Source organism: Scyliorhinus canicula, chromosome 28 (genome assembly GCF_902713615.1).
Source record: "Scyliorhinus canicula chromosome 28, sScyCan1.1, whole genome shotgun sequence".
Lineage (NCBI taxonomy): Eukaryota > Metazoa > Chordata > Chondrichthyes > Carcharhiniformes > Scyliorhinidae > Scyliorhinus > Scyliorhinus canicula.
In genome coordinates, this window is record NC_052173.1 from 17,839,916 (window position 1) to 17,857,942 (window position 18,027).

The 18,027-nt window shown below is 44.0% G+C and overlaps 2 protein-coding genes across 3 annotated transcripts in view; one reads left to right on the forward strand and one right to left on the reverse strand.

The window, feature by feature from the left end:
- Positions 1-9,757, reverse strand: part of LOC119958103 (intermediate filament protein ON3-like) — a 69,092-nt gene extending 59,335 nt beyond the window's left edge. The window contains exons 1-2 of the mRNA XM_038786331.1: positions 9,422-9,757; positions 7,804-8,012 (exon numbers count right to left, since the gene is read on the reverse strand). Coding sequence (XP_038642259.1) covers positions 7,804-8,012; positions 9,422-9,688 — 476 coding nt within the window. The 5' untranslated portion in view covers positions 9,689-9,757. The remainder of the gene's footprint in view (positions 1-7,803; positions 8,013-9,421) is intronic.
- A 171-nt stretch (positions 9,758-9,928) lies between these two features.
- On the forward strand, positions 9,929-12,930 carry LOC119958157 (keratin, type I cytoskeletal 18). 2 transcript variants are annotated; one of them, XM_038786485.1, is made up of 8 exons: positions 9,930-10,387; positions 10,683-10,765; positions 11,010-11,166; positions 11,484-11,648; positions 11,832-11,957; positions 12,098-12,318; positions 12,430-12,452; positions 12,705-12,930. In XM_038786485.1, the coding sequence occupies exons 1-8, from the start codon at positions 10,010-10,012 to the stop codon at positions 12,797-12,799; spliced, it is 1,248 nt and encodes a 415-aa protein (XP_038642413.1). In that variant the 5' UTR covers positions 9,930-10,009; the 3' UTR covers positions 12,800-12,930. The 2 variants fall into 2 exon arrangements, with proteins under 2 accessions (XP_038642414.1, XP_038642413.1); XM_038786486.1 differs by lacking the exons at positions 12,430-12,452; positions 12,705-12,930 and having other exon boundaries at positions 9,929-10,387; positions 12,098-12,322.
- The last annotated feature ends 5,097 nt before the right edge of the window (positions 12,931-18,027 follow it).

Consider the following 18,027-nt stretch of genomic DNA (forward strand, 5'->3'; position numbering starts at 1 on the left):
TGTCCTGCACTTTACACTACAGCACTTCACCATTTTCCTGTCTAGAGGAAGTTTGCAGTGTAAAATTGTCTATTAATAATGGGCCTTTGCACATTTCTGCTACATTAAAGGCACCATATAAATGCAAGTTGTTGTTAATCCCTGGAAACTCACAGGAACCCAAATTACAGATTTGGAGACTACACGGAATGGGAAGTAAAATCTTCCAAACGCCTCAGAATATAAATATATGTTATTCTTGTATTCTTCTACATAACTGGCGCTCCAGAACATAATGTGCTATTGATAAAATCACAACATTTAAAATCAGAAAGTAGAATGCCGATATTAAAATAAAAGCAAATGGCTGGATGTTGGAATGTGAAACAAACACAGACAATGCTGGACAATCTCAGCAGGTCTGACAGCATCTGTGGAGAGAGAAGGGAGCTGCCTGAGCCCCATACTATGGAATCCCCTCCCTAAATTGCTCTGCCTCACTTTCCTCCTTTAAGTCACTCTTTAAAAGCTACCTCTTTGACCAGGTTTTTCGCCATTGGACCCAATAGTTCATATTTTGGTTTTAAAAGCTCCTGTTAAGCGCCTGGAAATATTTTATTATGTTAAAGGAATTACGTAAATATACATTGTTGTTGTTTAACTTCTAAACTTTCACACAATGCTTGTTCACAACAGTCAAAGAGTTTGTTTCTAACTTTTTAAAAAAAAATCTTTTTATTGGCATTTCTCATATTTATAAACAGTTAGAACATAGAACATAGAACAGTACAGCACAGAACAGGCCCTTCGGCCCTCAATGTTGTGCCGAGCCATGATCATCCTACTCAAACCCACGTATCCACCCTATACCCGTAACCCAACAACCCCTCCCTTAACCTTACATTTTATTAGGACACTACGGGCAATTTAGCATGGCCAATCCACCTAACCCGCACATCTTTGGACTGTGGGAGGAAACCGGAGCACCCGGAGGAAACCCACGCACACAGGGGGAGGACGTGCAGACTCCACACAGACAGTGACCCAGCCGGGAATCGAACCTGGGACCCTGGAGCTGTGAAGCATTTATGCTAACCACCATGCTACCCTGCTGCCCCTAAAAGTTGTATATATACACATCACATTTTTATCGCCCACGCTAATTTCCTTTATTATACAGAGAGGTTTATTTTGTCCTTCGTTTAACTAACCCTATGTGCATTTCATTGCCCTCTGGATGGGTCCATGATTCCTCCCCTTTCTTTTGGATTGCCCTTTAGACTTTGGCATCTGCAGTGTTCTTGGGACATGCTGAAGTGCCAGAACTTGTAGATATGGAATCCACACAACAGTTACCAAGTGACACTAAGCTATTAACCAGAAGTCAATAATTACATGACCAGTTCAGTGGTGCTTTATTTTATGTCATAATTTTGGTGCTTATTCATGTGTCATGGGGCCTTTGAATTCTTTTGATCATGCAAGGGGTGACATGCTGACATAAAATCCCTTTGTGCACGGTTTCAATGCAGTTGTTCAGCTTGATGTGAATGTGGTCAACCAGTCAACGGCTGGAACAAATTAGACCCCGTATGTGGTTTTGAGAAATGTGTGGTCGTGGGTCAGCCGTGGCTGAAGAAGTAACACTCTTTCCTCCAAGTTCCACTCCAGAGATTTGAGCTCATAATCCAGGCTGACACTCCAGTGCAGTACTGAGGGAACGCTGCACTGTCGGAGCCGCTGTCTTTCAAATGAGCCTTTAAACTCGAGGCTCTGTCTGATCTCCCAGGTGGATGTAAAATAGCCCTCCGCATTATTTGCAGAAGATCGGCTGGGTGTCCTGACCAACATTTCTTATTCAACCATTACAGGGTGAACTATCCTTTACCTGATACCGTCAGGGCCGATGGCATTTCGGATAATGGATACCACCTATAAATTCACATTACAATAGCCTACGTTTGTATCACTGAATAATAAATCCAGGGTAGATGTTCACCTAAAATTGTCAGGTATACAGTGCACACAAACAATAGACTCCCTGGGCCAAAGGTCAATGAGGTTCAGGAAAAAGTGCGAGCTTTGGATGGGTTTGGTTTTGGGATTTACAGATAAAGGATATTCTATGGGTATCACCAAATGGATTAGCTAGCCATTCACCTCACGGTCCTTATGAGACACTACTGTGCACAAACTAGCTGCAGCATTTGCCTGTAAAACAACCACAACTGTCTTCAAAGTAATTTGTTGATTGTAAAGCACTTTGTCAGTCCCTGGGATTATAAAATGACATTCTACTAATTCTTTCTTCCCATCAAAGGAAATCGTTAAAATGATCATTGATTTAGGGCAGCACGGTGGTGCAGTGGTTAGCACTGCTGCCTCACGGCGCCGAGGTCCCAGGTTCGATCCCGGCCCTGGATCACTGTCCGTGTGGAGTTTGCACATTCTCCCCGTGTCTGCGTGGGTTTCACGCCCACAACCCAAAGATTGTGGCAACACGGTAGCATGGTGGTTAGCATAAATGCTTCACAGCTCCAGGGTCCCAGGTTCGATTCCCGGCTGGGTCACTGTCTGTGCGGAGTCTGCACGTCCTTCCCGTGTGTGCGTGGGTTTCCTCCGGGTGCTCCGGTTTCCTCCCACAGTCCAAAGATGTGCGGGTTAGGTGGATTGGCTATGCTAAATTGCCCGTAGTGTCCTAAAAAGTAAAGGTTTAGGGGGGGGGGGGGTTGTTGGGTTACGGGTATAGGGTGGATACGTGGGTTTGAGTAGGGTGATTATTGTTCGGCACAACATTGAGGGCCGAAGGGCCTGTTCTGTGCTGTACTGTTCTATGTTCTATGTGTAGGGTAGATGGATTGGCCACGCTAAATTGCCCCTTAATTGGAAAAAAGAATCGGGTACTCGAAATTTATATATTTTTTAAAATCAGTTCTCATTTGTTTTAAACATCAGCGGATTTCCGGTAGTGATGGCGGAAGACCTCGAACTTTGAGGAACACTGGCTACTTGCAGGCAAAGGATCCTTTGGGAATGGGACTTGTGCTGGCTTAAAACACAATGAGGAAGGAAGGAGAAACCACGTCATATTGCTCATTGAGGTTGAAAAATAGGAGCTGCCCATGAGCAGCTGAAGAGGAAAGCACAGGACTATAAGGTGAAGAGAATGAGCAGAGAATCAAAATGTGGAATTAGAAACACAAACGGATCAGCCATGATCTTAATGAATGGCAGAGCAAACTGGAAGGGCCGAATGGCCAACTTCTGCCCCTGTTTTGTAGGTTTGTAGAATCTGGCCTTCGGCAGATCGCCACAATAATATAGCCACAAGCCTTTTATGTAGACCCATTAACCCATCTGCTTTCAGGGAGAATCAAAGCACCTAGTGTGTGGGGGCTAACAGAACTGGCTGCAGATCGATTGCAGTAAAGTACTTTCTGTGGCCATAGTTGCCATTGAAGGGAACATTTTCAAAGCTATTCCTCAGGTTGTCCAGGTGCAGATGTGGTGTGTTGAAAGATAGCTGAACTACTCCAACCAACTTTTTTTTAAATTTAGAGTACCCAATTATGTTTTTATCAATTAAGGGGCAATTTAGTGTGGCCAATCCACCTAACCTGCACATCTTTGGGTTGTGGGGGTGAAACCCACACAGACACGGGGAGAATGTGCAAACTCCACACGGACAGTGACCCAGGGCCAGGATCAAACCTGGGACCTCAACGCTGTGAGGCAGCAGTGCTAACCACTGCGCCACCGTGTCGCCCAGTACTCCAGCTAACTTTATCTGCTGCCAGTTCACTTTGAGATGTGTTGATAGAGGAAGTAATGCTAAGAGAAATTATAATTTTTTTTAATATTACCGACGATGTCTGCATGGCCACTGGACCAAAACAGAGCAGAAAAGTACTGGTTTGATTCCTACCTCAGCTGAACAGGGAATAAGAAAAAGGTTCCTCCAACATGATTACCATATAATTGCTTCTGTCGTACAGCACATATAATTGAACCGCACTGATGTCCCTCCTCAGGCAAACAATCAATTTCTCTGTCACAGTTACCCCCATAGCTTCTCTCTTTGGGTTATGCCATTGAACAAATTGTAAGACAATAGTTTAAAGAGCATGATTGTTATAATTGAAGCACTCCAAGATCCGTGTGTCACACATGAAGCCAGATTTGGTGCAAGCAAGGATGGGGGCACACACCTTGCTGGTAACAACGGGTCTCAAAACCTTTAAGGGTGCTCTGATGTTTGGCATGTCTGGACTCAAGTCCATAATGGGATCTCCTTCTGCTGACCAAAGTGAAGCAAATCTTTTCCGGCCTCGACCCACGACCACTGCACAAACTGTATGAGGATTGAATCTGGGAGTCTATGACCTGTATAATTTCAGTCTGCACTGAACCTTCAAGTGAGGTGCAAACACCTCTTCAAAAGAACCACTTTGGTGGCTATTGTTGAATTAGACATACTGGGTTACGCCGAGTAGTTGCTGCATTTCCCTACATGACAACTGTGACTATACTTCCAAAGCACTTATTTTGCAGTGAAACGTTTTGGCACATCCTTGGGATGTTAAAAGTGGTATATGAATACACACCCTTTAGAACAGTAGAATCCTATCATGTGTCAGAATGGTATGCCAAGTGAAACATAAAAACAATCAACAAGCCCAGACTTGTAAGTAACGGAACTCATTGGACACGGATTAAAGTTAAGCATCACAAACAATTCATATGCAACTTTACCAGTCATATATTTATGCCAGGAAGGCAAATTGTCCCATAAACTTTCTATATTTTGTTGCAGCTCCCAATGCCTTGATTGTTTTTTATCCCTCAACCAAAATCATGAGAAATAGATGACCTAGTCAGTTATCGGACTGCAGTTTGTGCGATCTTGCTGTGCAGAAATCGCCCCTCACCTCCCCTGACGCTACAATGGGGAAAAGACTCCCAAAGTGCTTCATTAGCTGTGAAGTGCTTTGGGAAGTTGAGGTTGCAACGGGAGATTTCTTACACTGAAGCCGGACAGTAATGGTGCCATAACAGTGCCGTTTGCAAAGTCCACCCGTTCATTGCGTCCTGCCCCTGTGGCATGTCCTAATTCAAGCATGCCACGTGAACTTCCTGAGCCACTTTCTGGAGAAATATAGCTGAGGTGGTTTCCTGTTGCTTTCCGCATGGGTTTTAATCTCTGAGGTATCTTCTCTTTGGTGGGGTACAAACATAGCTAAGGCGTCCCACCAACCTTTTACTTGATCTCTGCTCATTGGAGATGTCTGGAGGCATACCTAACCCTAGCCCACAGAGCTGGTGATCATTCCCCTCTGGATATTAACTCATTTTCAAGAGATCACATTTCCGTCTTTTCATCGGGGTATGTTAGGAGTAGGGTTCGCATGAATGTTGCCTGCAAAATGTTGTCACTGCCCTTCAATGCATGGCACCTTTCAATCTTTTTTTGCCCAACTGTATGGCACCTTGATGCTGCTGTACAGCTGTGTACATGCACAGTTTACAGGCTGTGAGACTTAGAGACATTGCTCATGGCTTTCTGCCCATTGCACTGTAAAGGGCAACATGTTGGCATAGTGGTTAACGCTGCTGCTTTACAGCGCCAGGGACCCAGGTTCAATTCTAACCTTGGGTGACAGTTTGCACATTCTCCCCGTGTCTGTGTGGGTTTCCACCTATAGTCCAAAGATGTGCAGGTTAGGTGGATTGGCCATGATAAATTGCCCTTAGTGTCCAAAAGATTAGGTGGGGTTCGGGGCACGGGCTAGGTCAGTGCAGACTCAATGGGCCTAATGGCCTCCTTCTGCACTGTAGTGATTCTATGATATTCTGGATTCACCTCAAATATTGATGGGGAGCTCAGTTTGGTTTAATCTTTGTACAGTGTTCCTGAAATAAATTTTTGATTAAAATAAGTCAAATCATTTGAGTCTTCTGTTCAAAGAATAATGTCCAAATCTTCAGCTCGAACATAATTCCTCAGCCAAACTAATTAGGGAAATGAATTAAACTGGGTCACTGTCCATGTGGAGTTTGCACGTTCTCCCCGTGTCTGCGTGGGTCTCACCCCCACAACCCAAAGATGTGCAAGGTCGCTGGATTAGCCACGCTAAATTGCCCCTTAATTGAAAAAAAATAATTGGGTACTCAAAATTAAAAAAAAAAGAATATTGAATTCAAGGGATCTTTGTCAATGAAGTCCTGCTCAGTCAGATGTGGCAGTTCTACTAGCCTCATACTGCTATAAAAAGTGTGGTGTGTCCAGGGAATGAGAGCTGAGAAGCCACTAGGTCCATCCTGTATGTACTGGCTGGATGAAAGAGCAATCTAATTAACCCCATTCCTTTGCTCTTTCCCCATTGCCGAGCCCCCTTCCCCCTATTTCATCATTGAAAGTTATAGATCATAATGGCTCACTGCTTTATCGTCAAAAAAAATCTCCTGTCTGGCCGTTTTGCTAAAAGGAACATGGCTAGTGTCTGGTGTTGGCAAGTCTGCTGGGTACAGAAACCTAATGTGTGGCAAAATCAAACCTTGAATTGCTTTCCAAAATGCCTTTGTGCTTCACCACCTCTTTTGTTTTGTCTGCGGATAATCTTAAGAGTCCCAGTGAATAGGGAGCAACAAATTAAACTGCCTCCCCTTTCTCCCCCCCCCCCCCCCCCCCCCCCCCCTTAACCTTTTCAGGAACCCTGGCTACCCAAGCTAAACGAGATTTACGCTGATCTTCCCAGATAGTTCCAGTGGTCAATCAAAATCCTTAAGGAAATTCTCAATGGTAATGATACTGGTCGCATGACTATGATGGCCCCCAAGGTCACTTTTCACTCCTTAAGTCTGTCTGTAGTTCATTGAATCATAATTGCTATAATGCCAGAGGAGGCTATTCGGCCTATTGAGTCTGCACCAACCCTCTGAAAGAGCACCCTGCCCATGTCCACTACCCGTCCAATCCCCGCAATTTAGCCTGCACATCTGGACACTAGGGGGCAATTTATTATGGCCAATCCACCTAACCTGCACATCGTTACTGTGAGAGCACCCGGAGGAAACTCACGAAGACACGGGGAGAAAGTGCAAACTCCACACAAACAGTCACCTGAGGCCAGAATCGAACCTGTAACACTGTCGCTGTGAGGCAGCAGTGCTAACCACTGTAGTTCCACTACAGATTCAATTTCCAGTCCAGATGCCTTGCAATCCAATTCCTTGGCACCACACAGATAGATAATGTGTGTGAACACATGTTCCTTGTCCCCTCTTTTAGCTCAGTTGGCTGGACAGCTGGTTTGTGATGTGGAGCGAGGCCAACAGCGTGAATTCAATTCCCCGTACCGGCTGAGGTTATTCATAAAAGCCCCGCCTTCTCAACCTTGCCCCTTGCCTGAGGTGTGGTGACCCTCAGGTTACACCACCACTAGTCAGTCGGAAAGCAGCCTATGGTCATCTGGGACTATGGTGACTTTATTATTTTAAAGCAAGCTAAAGCTTTTAAAATGGTTTGCAGCTTTGCTTAAACAGAAGCCAGAGGAATTTTATTGGAACATGCTAATATATTTCTAACTTATATTAAAATCAAACTTATAAACAAAATATAACGTATATTACACTGCCCGATTTGCGCAAATTCAGCATCAGATTGGTGTTTCTCTCCCCACTGATACAATTCATGCCTATTCTAGTGCGATGAAAACGACCCATTTTCTATCAGCTGCCATGCGCCAAATAGCGCACAGAGGAATTTCACCCTCTCCCTATTCAGAAAAGATATCAAGGGCCATTTTTGACCATTTTTGCACGTACTTGGTCTTGTAGTCTTCCACCAGCCCCTGCATGCCATCCAGCTCGACTTGTAGGCGATGCTTCTCCTGGGCCAAGGCATCGATCTGCTGCTTGAGGTTGTTGGAATAAACTTGGAACAGGCCATCAATGTTGGAACTGCGCGCACCTTTCTCCTGTAACAGCTTCCAGTGCATTTCCAACTGCTTGTTGCGTTGCTCCAGTGTCCGCACCTTGAAACACAAACAAATACGCTGAGGGGGTTAGAAAACCAGTTTCTGTGCCACAGTAATCAGCGCTGCCACCTCGTGGTGCCAAGGACATGGGTTCGATCCCTGCTCTGGGTCACTGTTTGCACATTCTCCCCGTGTCTGCATGGGTCTCCCCCCCCCCCCCCCAACAACCCAAAAGATGTGCAGGTTAGGTGGATTGGCCATATCTCTTTTTCAACAGTAAAAAATACATACAGGGCCAAACGGTACAAACACTAATTTTAGGCTGGAGAAACAGGGTACCCTCCCCTCAGTACCAATGTACGGAAAGGGGTGGGGTAGGATACTTAGGGGGCAGCACAGTGGTGCAGTGGTTAGCCCTGCTGCCTCACGGCACCAAGGTCCCAGGTTCAATCCCGGCTCTGGGTCACTGTCCGTGTGGAGTTTGCACATTCTCCCCGTGTCTGCGTGGGTTTCACCCCCACAACCCAAAGATGTGCAGGGTAGGTGGATTGGCCACGCTAAATTGCCCCGTAATTGGAAAAAATGAATTGGGTACTCTAAATTTGAAAAAAAGGATACTTTGATTATTAAAACAGTTCACAACACAGTTGTACAAAAAAAAACAAACGGTACAAGCAGTAAACTTGGCCATGCTAAATTGCTCCTTAATTGGAAAAAAAAAGAATTGGGTACTCTAAATTTATATTTTAAAAGAAAAGAATGTTCAGCACATGAGGTTTTAAATCATGGTTTCATAGTTTAGAATTTTGAAGCATTGTTTGTGACACTTTTAAACCCAACTCATCTATATCAGCACCAATATAGAAAAGTCACAAACTGCATTTACATACATGTATAAAAATGCTAGGACTATTTCATTGTCAAACATCAGGGAAATTCGATCTTAAAAGTCCAACTGGGTGAAAGAATAAGTCAAAGATTTCAAATGGGACTCAAGATAATGAGATTCCGTTTGCAACTCCCGAAATTGAGGCGGTGAAATGGCTACCCATGTCAAATGTGATATTCCGCAAAGAGAGTTGAAAGCAAAATCTCATCATTCTTACAATAACTCGGCCGTCATTCTTCACCCGAAACGCTCAAAAGCTGCAACAGAGCGACGCAGTTTGGAAGGAGGAATTTCAGGAGAAACAATAAGATGAAACAAACGGTTCTTGTGACACAAGGTGCCCTGGGGCTACCTCGTTTGAGAAGAGCCCAGTCGAAGTTTCTGTGCGGATTTGCAAGGATGGAAAGATGCCAGACTCAGAATATGTTGGAATCAGACTTTACCGGTTAGATCAATACTTTGAAATCGCTCAATTATTTCCCAGTTGAACATCGTTACAATTTAAGGCACCGTTAATATTTCAGTTTCGGATTTGGCGAGTTCTTTTTAATCAAGGAACATTATTTGGGGGGTTTACCTTGTCGATGAAGCGAGCGAACTGGTTATTTAAGCCTTTGATCTGGTCCTTCTCTCGGCTTCGAAGCTCCTGGAAAGCTTGGCCACCTTCGAACGCTGGGGGAGCCTCCAGGGAGATTTTGCCGGCGGTCAGAGCGACCAGCCTCTGGCCACCTACCATCCCCAGCCCAGGGATGGAGCGAATGGAGCTGACCCGCTGCATACTGGAGCCAGGGGTGTAGGACTGGCTGCTGAAGTGGCTGCGGGAGCGGAATGAGCGGCTGGACATGTTGCTGTTGTGGAAATTGACGCTTGGAGGAGGGGGTGAAATTCACCAAGAACTTATCCAATCTTCTTTGCCCCGCGGAAAATGTGCTCCCGTTAGTTGCTGGGTGGTATATAACAAACTTCTTGGCGCTCCTATTGGAGGGAAATGGTGTCAGAAGCGGGTTCCCATGGTGATTGGACCCAACTCTGGGCCAATCAGCGACTGGGCAGAAGGTATAAAGTTTCTCAACTCGCTACAAGTTGCATATTGAAGTTTTCTCCGTCACTGCAAACATCTAATCCCCCCCATCACCACCACCACCACCACTACTTTGCAGTCAGGATGACCTACAGGGGCTATACCTCACTGTCCTCTCACAGTGGCCCCATGTCCATACGAAGGTCAATGCCTCTGCAGTCCAGTGCCAGCAGCATCAGTGGCTATGGGCAAAGAATGGCTGTGAGCCGGATCTCCCGGGTGGCCAGCCTGGGCAGCAGCAGCAGCAGCGCCGCCGGAATTGGCATGGGGGGTGTGGGCAACCAGAAGGAGACCATGCAGGACCTGAACGACCGCCTGGCTACCTACCTGGAGAAAGTGCACAGCCTGGAGACAGGCAACGCCAAGCTGGAGCTGCAGATCAAGGAGCATCTGGACGCCAGGGGGCCCAGCTTTCGCGACTGGAGCATCTACGAGAAGCCGTTGAATGAGCTTCGTAAAGAGGTAAAAAAAATTCTAACTGCTGGGGTGAGTGAGTTTGGAGGCGGGCGGGGGTTTTTTTTGGGGGGGGGGGGGGGGGGTGACTGCCTAGAACATGGTGCGTTGCCCACCCTGCCTCCCCAGGAAGAGAGGACAGCAAAGTGGAGTTTAGCAGAAGTTTGAAATCCTCCTGCACTGTTAACCCGGAGCAGAGATTTGCTGCTGGCGTTAACCCCTTCCTGCGCCACTTCAACCCAGGCACATTGGCCCTTTCTCTTTTGCAAATCGTGTTTTAATTCTATGCATTTAAATCTTCCAGGTCTATGACATGACCGTAGATAACGCACGTTTGATACTTCAAATCGACAATGCTCGCCTGGCTGCTGACGACTTTCGAGTGAAGTGAGTTCTCTCTCTCTTATCACATAGACTCACAAACATACTGTAACAATGTCCCAGAGCTGGAAAGTTGGTGATTTCTTTGTGTCAATTTCCCCCTCCCTATTGGGTGGTACTTTGAGGTTGTCCTTGTTGAGCCCCCTTTTGGATCAATGAGGTGAAAGGGGTTTCGGTGGGGGTGGGGGGGTTGCCAAAGATCTCCCCTGGTCCGAGCTTTAACACGGCCTCTTTCCCCTGTCCTGGGCAGATGGGAATCTGAACTCAGCATCCGGCAGTCTGTGGAGAATGATATCAACGGACTGCGCAAAGTTATCGACGACACCAACATTGGCAGGCTGCACCTGGAGACCGAGATTGAATCTCTGAAAGAGGAGCTCATCTACATCAGGAAGAACCATGATGAGGTGAGTCCCACTGATCTCTCGTTTGTAAGGGGCTGTGAGGATAATAATGACTCGATTCATCTGTGCCCAGCAATCTATAGGATAAGTAGAGAGATTTCCATATACTATTGGGAAACTAATTACTGGTGCAAAAGATAAATAACAATCTGTACAGAAGGTAAATTCATGTATAACGTGAGTTCAGTGCAGGAAATGGGCTCTGAAATTATGTATTTCTGCCCCATTTTGACTCCAATCCGTTGCATTCTAGATTTGGAGCAGGATGTGGACAGTTTGGTAAAGAACGAGTAGAAATAATGTGTATTTTGATTCCACAGGAAGTCAAAGCTCTCCGTTCCCAGGTTGCTGATTCCAGTGTACATGTGGAAGTGGATTCTGCCCCGGGTCCAGATCTGTCTAAGGTCCTTGCTGAAATCAGGAAAGAATATGAAGGGGTAGCACAGAAAAACAAGGATGATGCGGAGATCTGGTACAAGAACCAGGTAAATGAGATGATATTTGAAACTAAAACAAACCTGCACAACTCTGCATAATGCTTCCACTGATAACACCATGAATTGGCCAGTTCCAAGTAGAAAGACTTAGATGGGACTGCAAATTACATCCAAATATCTGGGAAATTTGGTGAAAAGTGCTGTGTCTAATTACGTTTCTTTGTGTTCCAGATGGACGGCTACAAAGTTGAAGTTAAACACAATACTGATGAGTTATGCAGTGCAAAAGTACAAGTCACTGAACTGCATCGCCAGATACAGTCTCTAGAAGTTGAGCTGGAGAGTCTTCTAAGCATGGTGAGGACTCCACTCTGTGTCACTCAAACACAAGCCTTCAATCACATCAAATGCAGCACTGGCTGATGTCTCATTGAATGAGTGTAACGATTCATCAGGTAGAAAATCCGCCACTCTGACCATTTTTTTTTTCATTTTAGAAAAACTCACTGGAAGGCACGCTGAGAGATACAGAACTCAGGTATGAGATGGAGCTGCAGACTATAAATGGAATGATCGCCAAGCTGGAGGCAGATCTACATCAGATCCGCGGCGATATGCAGGCTCAGGTCAGAGAGTATGAAATCTTACTTAACATTAAGATGAAACTCGAGGCTGAAATAGCAACATACAGACGCCTACTGGATGGAGAGGATATCAAGTAAGTAGCATCAGCAGAAATGGTTTTAAGAAAAAGTAAAGATTGTTACCATTACACACACACACACCTTAGTTTATTTGTCTCACCAGTTCTTTCTCCTTGTTTTCACAGCACACTTGTTGAGTCAACTTCAGGTAAGACATACCATTGCTTTTAGGAAATTTATATCTGTAGTTTTATGCATGTTCCTGGTGCAAAGGTCTTGGGGTAGATTTCCTTATGAAACCCACCTATTTTGCATTCTGTTGGGGTGAGACTTGTGGGGGGGGGAGTGTAATTGTACAAAGGATAGGTGATCCATCCAGCCAGCAAGGATGGTAACCTGTTGCGTAATAAACTGTGCTTGAACATAACACGCTCACAATATAATTTCTTTGCATGAACAGGTGTAACCTCACAAACTATCAAGAAGACAATCGTCACCACTCAGAAAGTGGTTGATGGCAAAATAGTGTCTGATGAGACCGTCCAAATCAACTAACTGGCACAAAGCCACACCGACCTTTCAACTGTCATGACAGATCCCTTGTAGCTGCATTGGGAAATGTAATCATCTGCTGTTTGTTAGCTTTTTGAATGTTATCAAAAATAAAGATCCTGCTTGACCTTCAATCTTGACTTGTCTTTTTAAATGGGCAGGAGGAAAATCATCTTCAAAGGTATCTGAACAAAAGCTGTTACAGCAAAACGTCAAGCTGTAATGTATATTGATAAAAATCCTTCAGCCATTGCTCAGGTCTGAATTAATCAACCTTCGGGGGTGGTGTTGATCAAATCCAGATCACTCATCAGCCCTGTGATGTTTCATCCTTTGATTCCCTCCAAATAGAATTAAATAGACTTTATACAGAGACAGGCCATTCAGTCTATGGTAGTGTTTATGCCTCATATAGGCCTCTTCCCACCCCAGTAGCAGAAACAAGTGCTCTGCTTCAACAGCAACTTTCATTAACTATAGTACAACATCCAAAAGCACTACAAAGAGGTGTTATCAAATCAACTTTGACACTGAACTACATTAGGAGATATTGGGACGGGTGACCAAAATCTTGGTCAAAAAGGTATATTTTAAGAGAAAAACCTTCAAGAAGGAGAGGGTAGAGGTTTGAGGAGGTAATTCCCGAGTTTGCATCTAGATTACTGAAGGCATGGCTGCCAATGGGGAAAAGGAAATCATGGCTGCACATGTTGGAGGATTGCAGGGTTGTTGGGCTGGAGATGAGAGAGAAGCCATTTTTGGGATTTGTAAACATTGGAATTTGAAAACTGAGGCAGTGCTGGACTCTGTGGGTCAGCAAGCACAAGGGTGATGCGTGAATGGAACTTGGGTACATGTTCGGATAGTGGCAGCAGAGGTTTGGAGAAGCCAAGTTTGTTGTGTCTCCACCCTCTGTGATCTTTTACCTTTTTTTCTGCTTTACACATCTGTTTTTATCTCTTTTAATTCTGTGTTGTGGCCAGTTACAGAGCAGTTTGCCTGCTATGTGGGCGGGTTGGGTTTGTATACTGTACAGACAATCTTCACAAACACCATTAACTAGCTTTTATTCTATAAAATTAAATCCCAATTAACTAGTTGAGCAATACATTTTAAAGCTTCAACCTTTAACTGGGGTGGCACAGTGGTTAGAACTACTGCCTCACAGCGCCAGGGATCCGAGTTCAATTCCGGCCTTGGGTAACTGTGTGGAGTTTGCACGTTCTCCCCGTGTCTGCGTGGGTTTCCTCCCACAGTCCAAAGATGTGCAGGTTAGGTGGGGTTATGGGGAGGCAAAGTGGACCCAGGTAGGGTGCTCTTTCAGAGGGTCAGTGCAGACTCGATGGGCCAAGTGGCCTCCTGCAATGTAAGAAGTCTATGGTTATTTAAAAAAAATAAATTTAGAGTATCCAATTCTTTGTTTCCAATGAAGCAGCAATTTAGCGTGGCCAATCCACCTAACCTGCACATCTTTGGGTTGTGGGGGTGAGAACCACGCAGACACAGGGAGAATGTGCAAACTTCACACGGACAGTGACCTGGGGCCAGGATCGAACCTGGGAACCTGTGAGGCAGCAGTGCTAACCACTGCGCCACCGTGTTGCCCACAGAACTCTATGGTTCTAACCTGAATTACAAAAAATTTACAAATTGATTTTTAAAAATTAGCCAATCTTTGCAAAGCTTTATACCATTTATAAGCATTCACCTTCAATCATGTGTATGTGTGTGTGAGAGGTTTCACATTGAAACATCCCAAATGGCTTAAACTCTGCCTTCAATTATACAGAACACAAACCCGAGCCATCCACAAAGCCTTCAACTAGCTGCAAGGCCCGAAGCTCTCTGCTCTTTAAAACCTATCGCTTTGAAATGTTTGGTTATGTGCCTTAATTTATTTTTCACTCGTGGATGTGAGTGTTGCTGGCAACACCAGCATTTATTACCAAGATGTCCTCGTCCTTCTTTGGCTCAGTGTCAATTCTAATCTGATTCCACCCCTGTGAAGCATATTGGGATGTTTACTATATTAAGGGGCTACATAAATGTAAGTTGTTGTTCAAATGAATGAGCATATAATGTGCCCTTAATTAACTCAGTCATTGCAACGTAAGGATCTGGGCCACTGTTGCAAAACCTTTTGGCTTTGGTAACCCCAGTGACACACAGTCAGGACTCGAAGTAGTTAACAGAAACCCCAAATCTTGCTTTTTGCTGCGATTGAAAGGATTGCCACTGTCGTTCGAACGCGGAAGAAGCGGCCTACAATATCAGTGGAAAGTTGGATTTTTACCCTTTTTAAAAATCATTTTGCTGCCATTCGACTTGTCTTTTTAAAAATAATTCTCAAATAATTCTACAAGTGAGGGGAGTGCAATCCCCTTTTGATTCCTCTCAAACGGAACTAGAAAAGGTAGTTTGTGACTGTAACCTGTAATTTTGTACGGTGCCAGAAAGGAGTCAAACTCCAACATCTAAAATGATCATTGTTGGTTACATGATCCAAGAGCAAAATCTTTGATGTTTAGAAAAAAAAACATTTCTGTCGCCTTCTGATTTCCCGGAGGACGCATGAACCAGCACCATAACTGTAATTTTCTTTGTTCTTTAATACGCAACTGGTTTAGATAATGGATCTGGATCGGCGCAGGCTGGGAGGGCCGAAGGGCCTGTTCCTGTGCTGTAATTTTCTTTGTTCTTCGTATAACAATTAAATAATAAGTTGAAACATTGGAATTTGAAATGCATTTAAAATCCTACTACTGAAATAGTTGTTTGAAAGTATTTTTATTCAAACCAGGGCATACATAAACATGAATGGATCTTTCAAAAACACAACACAATCCCTACAGTTTGACACTTTTCTCCTCTTAACTCCCTCCAACCCCTCCCCCCCCCCCCCCCCCCCCCCCCCCATCCCACCCACACTGGCAACAAACAAGTCGTCAATCAGCAACAGGAACAACATCCAGCTCACCAAGAACCCCCCCCTCCCCCTCCAAAGCCGGCACCCTGAGGGCAAACTTCATCTTTTCCAATATTTTTTTTCAAATATTATATACCCAATATCCTCTCCCATTACCCTCTTCAATATGCCCATTATCCTCTTCAATATGCCCAATATCCTCTTCAATATGCCCAATATCCTCTTCAACATGCCCAATATCCTCTTCAATATGTCCATTACCCCCTTCAATATGCGCATTTCCATCTTCAATATGCCCAATATCATCTTCAATATGCCCAATATCCTCTTCAATATGCCCAATACCCTCTTCAATATGCGCATTGCCATCTTCAATATGCCCAATATAATCTTCAATATGCCCATTATACTCTTCAATATGCCCAATATAATCTTCAATATGCCCATTATCCTCTTCAATATGCCTAATATCATCTTCAACATGCCCAATGTCCTCTTCAATATGCCCATTATCCTCTTCAATATGCCCAATATCCTCTTCAATATGCCCAATATCCTCTTCAATATGCCCAATATCCTCTTCAATTGGCCCAATATCCTCTTCAATATGCCCACTATCCTCTTCAATATGCCCATTATCCTCTTCAATATGCCCAATACCCTCTTCAATATACCCAATATCCTCTCCAATATGCCCATTACCCTCTTCAATAGGCCCTATATCCATTTCAATATGCCCATTATCCTCTTCAATATGCCCAATATCCCCATCAATATGCCCAATATCCTCTTCACCATGCCCAATGACCTCTTCAATATGACCATTATCCTCTTTAATATGCCCAATATCCTCTTCAACATGCCCAATGTCCCCTTCAATATGCCCAATGTCCTCTTCAATATGCCCAATACCCTCTTCAATATGCGCATTGCCATCTTCAATATGCCCAAAATCCCCTTCAATATGCCCAATATCCTCTTCAACATGCCCAATGTCCTCTTCAATATGCCCATTATCCTCTTCAATATGCCCAATATCCTCTTCAACATGCCCAATGTCCTCTTCAATATGCCCAATGTCCTCTTCAATATGCCCAATGTCCTCTTCAATATGCCCATTATCCTCTTCAATATGCCCAATGTCCTCTTCAATATGCCCATTATCCTCTTCAATATGCCCAATGTTCTCTTCAATATGCCCATTATCCTCTTCAATATGTCTATTATGCTCTTCAATATGTCCAACACCCTCTTCAATATGGCCATTATCCTCTTCAATAAGCCCAATATCCTCTTCAATATGCCCAATATCCTCTTCAATATGCCCATTATCATCTTCAATATGCCCATTATCATCTTCAATATGCCCATTATCCTCTTCAATATGCCCATTATCCTCGTCAATATGCCCAATATCCTCTTTAATATGCCCATTATCATCTTCAATATGTCCATTATGCTCTTCAATATGTCCACTACCCTCTTCAATATGCCCATTATCCTCTTCAATATGCCCATTATCCTCTTCAAAATGTCCAATACCCTCTTCAATATGCCCAATATCCTCTCCAATATGTCCATTACCCACTTCAATATGCGCATTGCCATCTTCAATATTCCCAATATCATCTTCAATATGCCCAATATCCTCTTCAATATGCCCAATACCCTCTTCAATATGCGCATTGCCATCTTCAATATGCCCAATATAATCTTCAATATGCCCATTATCCTCTTCAATATGCCTAATATCATCTTCAACATGCCCAATGTCCTCTTCAATATGCCCAATATCCTCTTCACCATGCCCAATGTCCTCTTCAATATGACCATTATCCTCTTCAATATGCCCAATGTCCTCTTCAATATGCCCATTATCCTCTTCAATATGCCCAATGTTCTCTTCAATATGCCCATTATCCTCTTCAATATGTCCATTATGCTCTTCAATATGTCCAAAACCCTCTTCAATATGCCCAATACCCTCTTCAATATACCCAATATTCTCTTCAATAAGCCCAATATCCTCTTCAATATGCCCAATATCCTCTTCAATATGCCCATTATCATCTTCAATATGCCCATTATCATCTTCAATATGCCCATTATCCTCTTCAATATGCCCATTATCCTCGTCAATATGCCCAATATCCTCTTTAATATGCCCATTATCATCTTCAATATGTCCATTATGTTCTTCAATATGTCCACTACCCTCTTCAATATGCCCATTATCCTCTTCAATATGCCCATTATCCTCTTCAATATGTCCAATACCCTCTTCAATATGCCCAATATCCTCTCC